The sequence below is a fragment of the Lepisosteus platostomus genome, chromosome 15 (assembly GCF_059453375.1).
Source record: "Lepisosteus platostomus isolate fLepPlt1 chromosome 15, fLepPlt1.hap1, whole genome shotgun sequence".
In the NCBI taxonomy this organism is placed as follows: domain Eukaryota; kingdom Metazoa; phylum Chordata; class Actinopteri; order Semionotiformes; family Lepisosteidae; genus Lepisosteus; species Lepisosteus platostomus.
Genome location: NC_142625.1, coordinates 25,450,501 through 25,461,374, shown reverse-complemented (window position 1 = coordinate 25,461,374; position 10,874 = coordinate 25,450,501). Strand labels below are relative to the sequence as shown.

The 10,874-nt window shown below is 56.9% G+C and overlaps 1 protein-coding gene across 1 annotated transcript; it reads right to left on the bottom strand.

Annotated features, from left to right (window-relative positions):
- Positions 1-1,147: 1,147 nt before the first annotated feature.
- trib3 (tribbles pseudokinase 3) lies at positions 1,148-9,869 on the bottom strand. Its single transcript, XM_088607561.1, has 4 exons — positions 8,326-9,869; positions 6,948-7,238; positions 4,384-4,676; positions 1,148-3,029 (listed from the first exon to the last, which is right to left on the bottom strand). Exons 2-4 carry the CDS (start codon positions 7,236-7,238, stop codon positions 2,558-2,560), a joined length of 1,056 nt encoding a protein of 351 aa, XP_088463687.1. The 5' UTR covers positions 8,326-9,869; the 3' UTR covers positions 1,148-2,557.
- Between the last annotated feature and the right edge of the window lie 1,005 nt (positions 9,870-10,874).

Sequence of the window (10,874 nt, the reverse complement as noted above, 5' to 3'; positions counted from 1 at the left end):
CTGTCCTCTGACCCCTCACCCAGCCAGGGAATAAGAGGTCCAAGGGCCCCGATGCAGCCTCACTCAAATCAGAGGAGCGGAGATGAGCGGGGAGCACTTTCACCGAAAACGTACCATCCCTCCCCCAAAGGGGAAACCCCTACCCTCCAGCGTGCACCCAGACTGCATCAGCCAGCCTGAAACCGAGACTCCCGACACCCGGTGAATAAGAGTTTCTGCTGCCTTTCCTTCAGTTCATTGACTAACACTGTGGTAAGCACCCGTGAGGCAGGGGGAATCTCCGCCGACCACGGCTAACGGCGAGTCTCCGCGGCAACTCGGGTTCGAGTCCCGCCGGCGCCGGTATTCCCCGCTGCCGCTCCCACCCCTCACACTGCTCCCCGCAGCTCGTGCCTGCGGTCCAGGCACTCCCGGCGCGCGGTTCTGAAGAGCGCCTGCCCGGCCCGCTCCCTTCTGCCAACCCGCGGCGCCCTGGGCAAGCCTCCCCCAGCTTCGTCCGCCGGCTCTTTGGCAAGGTTGTTTCCTGCCCGCGGTGCTCGGGCCGAGAGCCCTGCGCTGAGATCTGCAGGCGCCGCTGCACCTGCGGGGCTCCCTGCTATGGGCTATAGAGTTGAGTCACCTCTCTTGATGGAGACGCAATGGAAAAGTCACAAACAACTTGCTGCAGGGGAGGAATTCAGAAACACTTCAGTACCGGGGCTGCAAACGAACAAACGTAACCCACAGTACACAAGGACAATTATATAATGTGTAACGCAGGTGTCAATAACTCTGATAAGTGGCTATTAACCAAGAAGAGCTCGACATGGACTATTAACTAGAGATGAGATTTGTCATTGAGACCTGGAACAAGTAGACTGATCACTCTAGACCTCAGCTGCTGTGCTTATGGACTGTAGAAAAAAACAACAGTAAATATCACTTTCATTTTCAGATGACTTTCATGCTAGTTCTGTAACTACTGTATAAAAATTGATGCGTCGTATTTTAACAATGTGGACGAGATACCCAGGTACATCTGGCTCGGGCCGTTGGCCTAGTGCTGTAGCAGATCAGGCCCATTTAATTAGAGGGGCTTCGAACCATACAGCCCGGAGACAGTAGAGAAGTAGGAAAAGTCAGGCTAACTTGCTTAGAAACAATAAAACAAATTTCAAGTTTTTATTTTTATTGGCAACAACAAAAATATATTCACTTTTTATTTTGCATAAACAAATACTCCCCTTCCGCCCCCCCCCCCAAAAAAACGTAGTGTGCATGTCTTTTTGCAAAATTAGAAAACGTTATTTACAGATTCACAAAACAAGACTTCCGCAGGCACCACAGCTGCACAGCGGGCTCCTCGCGCCCGTGTGGCTGCACCCTGCTCCCGAAGCCCAGCGCCCACCGTCCTCCCCCCTGGAACACAGGCGGGGCATCGGCCCCCACCAGGGCTGGACTGGACGTGTGGCCTGCAGGCCGTGTCCTGAGCAAGGGCAGAGCTGGAGCAGGACTTTGGTATGGAAACTCATGATTGGATTAATAACAGCAGAACAAACAGCTTCTTTTCCCCCCAAAAAAAACCAAACAAAATCTTCCTTTCCTTTCGTGGATAAAGGCACTTCTGAATTCCTGGACCCAGGCTACCACTTGCAAAGCAATATGTAAACAACAGTACAAAACAAGGCACCAACCTCATTGAGCATCAAGTATTCCAGGACAGTATGGAGTTCAGAGGTATCCGAAGATAGTAATGCTACAGCCGATTTCAGTTCTCTTCCGAGATCACGCCCCCCCGATTATTCGTCTTTCGCACTGCTGTGCTCGTCACCCTGCAGCTTTGCTGTTGTGCCAAGGGAAAGACCGGTAGCAACACGGAGGGAACAGACAGGTCACGGCAAGATGCACACAGGGATTTTCCATCCGTGAGGAAAGGGCCAGAGGAGATGCAGACTTTCGCGTCAGTCTAAAATCCGCACTGCCTGTGGGCTGTCATTGGGGCCCTGGTTCAAAACAAAAACCCCTTCTGAAGGGCTTCCCTTGTCCTCGGACTAGTGAAGCCGATTTTTGCTTCTCTCTGCCACTCCTGTTGACCTAAATCCAACCAAGAAAGTGGTCTCAAGAAATGATTTTTTAACAGAACATCAGGAGGATGGCGTTTTTCTCCAGCCGGCCCAGAAGCCCTCTGAAACGCCCCCCTTTGCTTTGCGCGCACACGCAGTTCTCCGCACAGGGCGGTTCCCACAGCTTCTCCGAAATCGCTTAACCCCACCCCCGTCTCCCAGACAGGCCCCCCGCCGTGGAAAAAGACCCGGCCGAGTCCCCATCCCTCCGAGATCTCGTCAGCTGCAATGACATCTTCAAAAACCTTCCTTGTTCACCGCCCAGCGCAACGCCGCTGCAAAATGTCAGTTCGTGGTAGACCATGCCCGAATCTCGTCTGCTCTCCTCGCCGCTGTGGGCTCTGGCAGCCCCCCGCCCCCCGCCCCCCGGCCATGAGGGCACAGAGCAGAGCGTGGTCTCCCGGCGTGTCTCGGTCGGGTCGTTTCGGGGGGGGAGGTTCCCCCCCTTCTCTTAATTATAAGTAGTCAGCATCTTCGCTCCTGTCGAAGTCCGGGACCACCTGGTCGGCGCCGTGCCTGTCTGTGGGGCCGAGGGGCGCGGGGGCGGACACCGTGCCGCCGCAGCGGAGCCAGGGGTGCAGGAGGATCTCGGAGGCCTCCAGCCTCTCGGCCGGGCTCTTGCGCAGCACGCAGCGCACCAGGCACTTGGCACGGGGCGAGAGCGACTCGGGCACGCTGAAGACGCCCCGGCGGATCTTGTTGAAGAGGGCGGCGGGCTCCACATCCTGGAAGGGGTAGCGGCCCACCAGCATGGTGTACAGCACCACGCCCAGGCTCCAGACGTCCGCCGCCTTCCCCGAGTAGGAGTGGCGGGAGTTGAGGATCTCCGGCCCCACGTAGGCCGGGCAGCCGTGCTTGTCCGTCAGGGAGTCGTCCTCCCCCTTCAGGAGGCAGGAGTCCTCCAGGTTCTCCAAGACCAGCTTCGTCCTGCAGGGACACACAGCTGTGGTCAGAAACCAACGCAGAAGAGGGAACGCAAGAAAACTATGCCAACGACCCTGCAGAGCTCCCCCTGCTGGTACACCAGCGAGCTGCTCTCAACCTGCCACCCTGAAGCACTGCGCCTTTTAATTCTGCAATTCCAGTAAAGGGAAGCAACCCGGGATTCCGAGACAAGCCCCTATGGTGCAGGAGGTCCTGTCCTGTCCTCCGTGACCACCCTGCCGGTCAAGATCCCATTGCACTTTCCCAAAAGGGCCGGGGAGCTCGACTGGACACCAGGACAGGCTGTGCTTTGGGCTTCTACAGACTGATCTCCCCAGGTCACGCTCTCACCCCTCGCCCTGCTCCGCTGCGCTTCATGGGGGAGAAAGTGAGTCTCCTCCTATATGTCAAGCACTGGGATCCCTTTTCATTGAACAACTGCAATCGACTAAATTCATCTTCTACTGCATAGCTTTCTCCCCCACCTTAGCATGAATTTCATCCTCCGTAGTGCGTTTTCTAAACACAAGAAGCTTCTATAAATAACACTACGCTTGCATGGAAACGGGCTCTGGGTCTACAGCAGTGCTGATTCAGCCCCCTTATGAAAAGTGAAACTGTCGCCTACTCCTCAGCATCTTATCATCATACAGTAAAGTTCAACTCATTCTGGAGTTCAGTTCTCTTCGTGTGGTTTGACCTTCTGACGAACGACAAGTGGAATATTAGAAAATAGGGAAACAGCCCACCACACAGACAGAGAGACAGGGTGTCGAGGAAGCAGAGGCAGCCTGCACACAGCCACGACAAGTCAAATCACCAAGCACTCTCCTGCACTGCGCTCCTGCTTATAAAAGGACATTTTCATATGCAAACCCCCCTGGGCAGCTCTTCTTCGTCCTGTCGCCTTTGGTTTCTGCTGAAAAGCAGGATGTGGGTCCGAAACTCATGTTTCACTATTCAATCCTCAAGGGGAAAAAAAAAAAGCAGCAACCATCCCCAAGGAACACCGCTGAACTGCAGCACCACAGCTCCGCTGTGCACCCAAGAGTGAATCAGTATGAGCAAAACCAGCCTAGATGAACAATTAGCAGCTGCTCGATGACCGTACGGCACAGGGGGAGCGCAGCACTGGTGCAGGCTGGGGAGGGAGAGCGCGCTCACACTACTTATTTGCTTAACCTCCCCGAAACGCTCCGGTTCGAACCCTTTCCAGGGCTCCTGCAGCTGGCACGGACGCTGCAGGGCGCCACAGTGAAAACAGGAGCGAGCCGCGTTAGGGGCAACACCGCCGGGCTCCGGTACGGTGAGGGCGGATGCGTCACGCGGCGAAGGCGCGCGCTCGGGAGCGGCTCACCTCTGCAGGTCCGCGAAGACGAACTTGCGCAGCTTGAGGTCCCGCAGCACCACGCCGTGCTCGTGGCAGTGCGCCACCGCCGCCGCCATCTGGCCGAAGAGCCGCGCCGCCTCCTCCTCCGGCAGCCGCTTGCAGGCGCGCACGTAGGAGTGCATGTCGCCGTAGCTGCGCGCGAAGAAGACGTAGACGCTGCGCTCGCCCGTCACCACCTCCGACACCCGGCTGATGTTCTCGTGGGGCAGGAGACGGGCGTAGGGGGCGATCAGCTCCTGGTACCTCTTCATGGAGAAGACCTGTGAAAGACGGGAGCACCGGTCAACATCTGGAGGGCAACACCGCGGGGGCTGCTCGCGAGTTAGGTGGACGCTGGCCTTCAGCCACTCAAAACCTGCACGTTTGCAGCTTCGCCCACCCGGGACGCAGCTCTTCGGCTCCCTGGCCTTTTCACAGCAACAGCATTGTCAGCTGCCCTCTCTACTTCTTAGCGATTTCCTGTTGATTCACACTAAAATGCCCGCAGGATCGAATGAAACGCATTCCATGTTGAAAACAAAACCGGCACGTGGATGCCTTCAATCGCAAAGCTTGATGCGCCCCGGTCCGGTCCAGGAGACGCCGTTGAAGAGAGCAGCCAGCTGTGGGGGTGTCTTGGAACATGCACCTGCCACGCTAGGTGCACAGCAACCGGCCACACGAAAGAGCTAAAAGTTAAGAAGAGGGCAACTAAAAATACCCAGCGGCCAGGCTGCTGCTGTGAAAAGGTCAGGCAGCCGCGCAGAGTTACCCACGCGCTGTGAGAAGTCTGCTGCAGCCCGGGTGGGCGAGGATTACCATGTGAAAGCCGCGCAGAGCCTGTCTGCGGGTTACAAGCCTCCTCACCAGATTACTCACTGGGAGAGAGCGAGCGCTGCAAACACGACCCACATGCAAAACATAGGAAGTGCCGTCAGGCCAGCTCCTCGCTGCAGGCTGCCGAAGTTTGTTTTAAAGCTCCTATTTGCGATCAGCAGCAGGCAACTCTGCCGCCAGCGAGGGGCCCCGGCTCACTGACGGTTCGGGAGCTCCGTGTGCGAGCGCCCTCTACTCCGGCCGGCCCGAAGACTCGCCGGAGAAGCTCTAGGGTTATAATGGGAGGCGAGGGGGAACGGGAGGGAAGGAGGGGTTTTCCCCCCACTTAGGCCCGGGTTTTAAGAGAGACCCCCTGAAGCTCCTGTCCTTTCTGCACCGTCTTGCACATGGGCTCAGGCTGCCCTTTGCTCTCAGGTCTGCAGCGTGCGGAATGAGCCGAGGCAGTTCCCTGTGTGGGGGACCTCGCGGCCACCGGAATTCCTGCGGGGCGCCGTCACAGACCCGCGGATCCGTGCGGAGGAGACGCTCTGCTCCGACAAGGAGGGGATGCTTTGCCCTTTCCTTTAAAAAAAAAAACCTCTAGGGCACGTCTAGTTTTGTTCTTTAATTTGTGGGTTAAAGGCCCAATGCAGAACTGCTCCAAAACCACAGAAATAAGAGCCAGGCTGGTGTGAATCAACCAGGCAGCACTTAAAACACACACCCCTCCCTGCCTGCATGAAGAGCACCAGCTGCAGAAGATGACACAGCACAGAGCTGCAGCGTGCAGCACACCTGTCTGGGCCACGGTGTCCCCACTTCAGGCTGTCCCCCGTCTGTCACTGGTGAACGCAGTGGGCGCTCAAAGGTCACAGCTCCCGGAGGATCATTCACAGAACTGACCCAGCTCTCGGATGCACAGCGCCCTGCCCCCGTCCCTCACCAGCAGCTACTCGCCGCAGACTACAAAGCCCCAGTCAAATGCTCGCTTGCCATTTTGCAATACTTCCTAGGACTCTGGTTGGGGAAAAAAAAAATCTCTGCTGTTCTACTGCTGTTCTACTGCTTCCAGGCAAAAACTTCCGATCTGAGCCAGGTGCGCTCCCCCCCACGGTGGTGGGGCACAGGAAACTCCCCCCGAGCTGAGGCCACCTGCTCTGGACTGAATTCGAATGTAGCCGCCTGAGCCAGAGTCAGGGTCTCAAACCCAGGTCCTGCAGAGACTAGGATGCTCTGGTACTTGCTCCCTGCCTGAGCAGTCACAATTCAACACTTCACCTACTTAATTTCTCAATCAAAGTCGTTTTTCTGTCCCCTGAAGGTCTTTTACAGATGTGCAAAACCTTCATTTCTTTAAAGAGTCAGTGACTTATAAACCTTCCCACAGCCCGATGAGAAGTATTGTAATTACAATGCATTTGATGAAATAACTGTTTGACCAACTATACAACCGAAAGGTGAGGCCAGGACTGGGCTTGAGATCCCCGGCTTGAGCACAGCGTTTCTGCAGCACGTCACCCCCGAGGGCCAGCAGAGAGATCCAGACCCCCTGCAGCCGAGGGCCTCCGGGAAGACGCCAGAACAGGAAAGACCAAACCCACAACAGCCCGACCACAAGGGCGAGAGCTGTCCCGCGCTCTCCCCGAGAGGAGCGCGCAGGAGTGCGGACGAGGCTGCGTGGAATCTGCTCTCGCGCACGCACACACACACACACGCGCGCGGAGGGGCGCCCCTACCTTGCAGGTGTACTCCTGCTCAGTGACGCGGTGCACGGCCCGGAAGCTGCCAGCCCCCTCGCCCGCCTCCAGCAGGATGTAGGGCCCGATGCAGGAGACGCGGTGCTCAGCCCCACTGGGGCTCGGGCTCTGGGCCAGCGGCCGCAGGCAGGGGGCGAGGCCCGGCGAGGGGGGCTGGCTCAGCCGGGGGCGCTTGCATTTCGGGGTGTCGCTGTCCAGGGGGTCCTCGAAGTCCAGGCGCTTGAGCCTCAGGGGGAGAGCGCGAGGCGCCGGCTGGAGGTTCACGTTCATCTGCAGGACAGGAGAGAGGGGCTCAGAGCTGCACCAGAAACGCATGGGTCCTTCACAACTACACATGAATGGCCTCTCTTATAGACCTCAGCGTGCACTTCCTGTTCTCTTCTGCACAGAGCATGATGCTGGCCCAGAAGAAGGAAAGCTATCGATTATCCGGCCCACACGTCTTTCCTCGCACCCAGCTAATGAGGAGAGCGGTTCGGCGCCTGTGTACCGCCCGGACCCACGCTGGTGGACCAGAACCAGCATGTACCGCAGGCCGGTCCAGCCCGATGGCAATACAGGTAGTTGGAGAGACGAATTGCCCCCCACACAAATGAATAAAATAAAAGCCTCAAACAAGAATCCGTAAATAACTCGCAGTGTGCATTTATGAAGCTCCAGGGTTTGCACGCCTGGGGATAAAACGAAAAGTGCACTTCCACTGAAACGCACCTCGGGCGCTTCATTAACGAGTTCGTGTCCGGCTCGGACGGAGAAGCTCTCTCCGGCGAGTCGCCCAGCAAACACACATACAGGGTCCCGACCCACGCCGGGACCTGCGGCGACTGGAGCCAGGGCTGACCCCAAAACAGTCAGGCGAGGCGGTGCATCAGCGGGCTGTGCCGCCGGGGTATGGCTCCAAGACCGCCGGGCGAGTCACCGCCTCCACAGCCCCGCTGACACCCCACACAGCCGTGCATCCCCGGCGCGCTGCCCAACCGGTGCGCAAGCGATTGCTACAAGCTGCGCGGCGGGGTCCGCTGTTTCCGTCACGCACGTACGCGCGCACAGACACACACACGCAACATTTCGTCGTGGCTACCGCCGTGACGGAACGGGCGCTGGTTTTCCAGCATCCCGGGCCCCCGGAGCGGCGCTGCACCGGTGGTAGCTGACCTCCGGTGCGCACTACAGGGGAGGCCGTCGAGAGACTTTTGGCAGCGGTCCGGTCACAACAGCGGAGCGACCTGCCCATTCACCCGGGCCCCTACGCTCCGCCGGTACCCCGAGAGCTACAACAACAAGCCTCGGCTTCGGCTACCTTTTCGTTTTTTCACGGGTAAAACTGACGAACAAAACATCGGGACTGCCCCCTTACCTCGTCCGCGAAAAGTTGGGAGGTCTCGCCGCTCGTCAGCTGAGCAGAGCAGTTTCACCAGCTGCTCCCGGTGGGACGAGAACTAGAGCGCCTAGTTACCGCAACCCATCCACGAAACAGGGGAAGGAGAATTAAAAAAAAAAGAGAAATCCACCGAAGTGTGAAAGAATATCCCCACTGTGATATCGCTCCTCCGAGTCGGCCCCCCTCCTCCTCCTTCCCTTTAGCAAGAGGGGTCCCAGCACGTTCCAGTGGGAGCACAAAGGACCGGGGATCGAAGGGGCTCCGTCCGCCCGGGAACAGGATGAGCGGGTGGGATACCTCGGAGGCGAACTGCCCTTTAAATCCACACCGAGCACCGCCTGCTTTTGTCGGTCGGCAGAGACGGGGACACGCAGTCGAGCGATTCCTGGGCAGCACAGTCAAAGCGCAAGCCGGCGCCTGACTCGTCGTCTGCGGACTCCCTTTTGTTCCAGACTCGCCGCTAAGTTAAAGTGCTCTGTGCGCTCTCCGGCCTCCTCCTCGCTTCCCCTGCCTTGAAGGTGGCTTCTTATGTGAAAGCGCTTTAACGCACACACACACACAAATACAAAAGTGGGGAGCCTTTGGTTGCTCCGCGGCGTGTAGCTCCTGTGCGCAGACCCCCCCGTACTCCCGAGCCTGCCGTGGGGCTGCAGTCGCGCTCTCAGGTCGCTCCGAAGAGGGAAAACGCCAAGTGCCCGACACCACAACAAAGCCAGGTCAAGCTGATCGGCCCGCTGGAGTCGGAGTCGAGTTATCGTCTTCTGCCTGCGTGTGAGCCCGTGAAATATTCCCCCCTGACCGGGCGAGTAGGCGACTTGCTCTCTCTCTCCCCCCCTCCGTAAGCGCTACCTCGGTCTGCCTGGCTCACTGCGTCGCCGAGTCTGATGTCAACTACTTCAAATACCCTTCCTGCGCCGCTCTCCAGCCGCTGATGGCGAGCTCTCTCAGGATTGCAACATCTCCGCCCCGCCTTGTCGCATGACGACACCGCCGGGTTCACACTGGCAATACAGGCTCGCGGCGCGGATGACTCAAAACTCCGAGGGCTTGTGCTACAGCAACGCTGGAGTAATAGTTGCCCGTAATCCCACCTTTCTGTTTCACTCTTCTCCCCCCCCCCCCAGGTCAATATTATTACAGTGCAGATTCTGGCGTCTCAACGTGCTATTTTCTTGCGTTCTTGAAAGAGAAAGGCAGTGCCGTGCTCTCGGAATTTGGGTCTCATCGCCACGGGCTTGAGGAAGTCGTTTCGTAGCTGTGTTTGTGTTCATAGTATTCCGACCATGTCAATTTTATATGTATTGATTGTAGACAATAACCTCTGCATATTTGCACAGTGTAATCCCATGTCAAACACGTGCGGAAAAAAAGGTTCACCAGGAGCTGCTCACGGCCGTACGAACACAGGCCAGTACACTGAGCGACTGGCAGGACTTCATCTAAATGGTGGGAACGGCGTCACAGTACAGCTTGATCTAACACGTACCACATTGCAGTGCACGGTGCAAGCGACGTGACCGAGACCGGCGCTCAGGCAGAGTGACAGAGACTTTTTTTTGGGGCAGGTTCTGTGCGTAATGCGTTGTAATGTGGAGCGACAGGTGTTGAACTCCAGACGACACCGCCGCTGAGATCTACAGCGCTCCCTAGCGAGCAGTGCGGTGAGGGCTGAGCTACAGATCCCGGGTGTTCAGGAAAGAGGATATACAAATGGAGTTATCCATCCTCATCGTTATCGTCTAATTGTCAGCACGACATATCTCGCTGTGATATGCACATATGAAACGAGGCCAATTCGATTCATATGTTTCATTTGTCATATACAGAAAACGTTCAAGTACCACAGACCTCAAAGCACCCCCCCCCCCCAAAATAAAAACACGTAATTATGCATAAAGTTCTCCATAGTAACAGTTGGTTAATTTAGAAAACCTTCAACCCCCAGAACGGTAAGAGGGTCTTTCCAACGTGCTGCCTTGGACAGTTGCGCCAGAGTTACGCGTTCATTGTCAACGAGGCGCGCTTCGGTCAGCTTTCCTCTCGCATCGCAATGCGTTTCTGGAAAATCGCTCAAACGAAAGAAGAAAAAAGCCCCTTGTCCCGGGATTCTGGAATGTTCATCTCCTTCTTGTAATGGCAACAGATCTAAGTTTAGAAAGCGAGAGAGACGCGTCTGGAGGAGCGGGCGAAGCCCCGCCCCCTGCATGACTCAATATCAGTGATGGTGTTGCACCATTGAGTAACTCACGCCTGCGGAGACGGAGCGCACTCCGAGAGGAACGGGGGCCAGCGGTGTTCAAAGCAAACATGCGCGTTGCTATAGAAAGTGCCTCAACAGATGAAGCTGCTCAGTGTGGCCTGGTACAAAACGACAAATTTCTGTGGTACGGGTTTTCTGTGTGTGCGCACGCCTACTAAGGATGTGGAGAAAAGGGTTCTTCCCAGCAACTGGTGACATGAACTTGAATTCAGTATTACTCAGCAAAGGCTGGAACAAGTAAAGAGTGTAAAGTATCGGGTCTACT

Coding starts and splice junctions, on each gene's coding strand:
- trib3 (XM_088607561.1), bottom strand. CDS start 7,238: ATGAACGTGAACCTCCAGCCGGCGCCTCGCGCTCTCCCCCTGAGGCTC. Junction 4,677..6,947: donor AGCAGGAGTACACCTGCAAG/GTAGGGGCGCCC, acceptor CGTCTTTCACAG/GTCTTCTCCATGAAGAGGTA. Junction 3,030..4,383: donor GTCTTCGCGGACCTGCAGAG/GTGAGCCGCTCC, acceptor GTGTCCCTGCAG/GACGAAGCTGGTCTTGGAGA.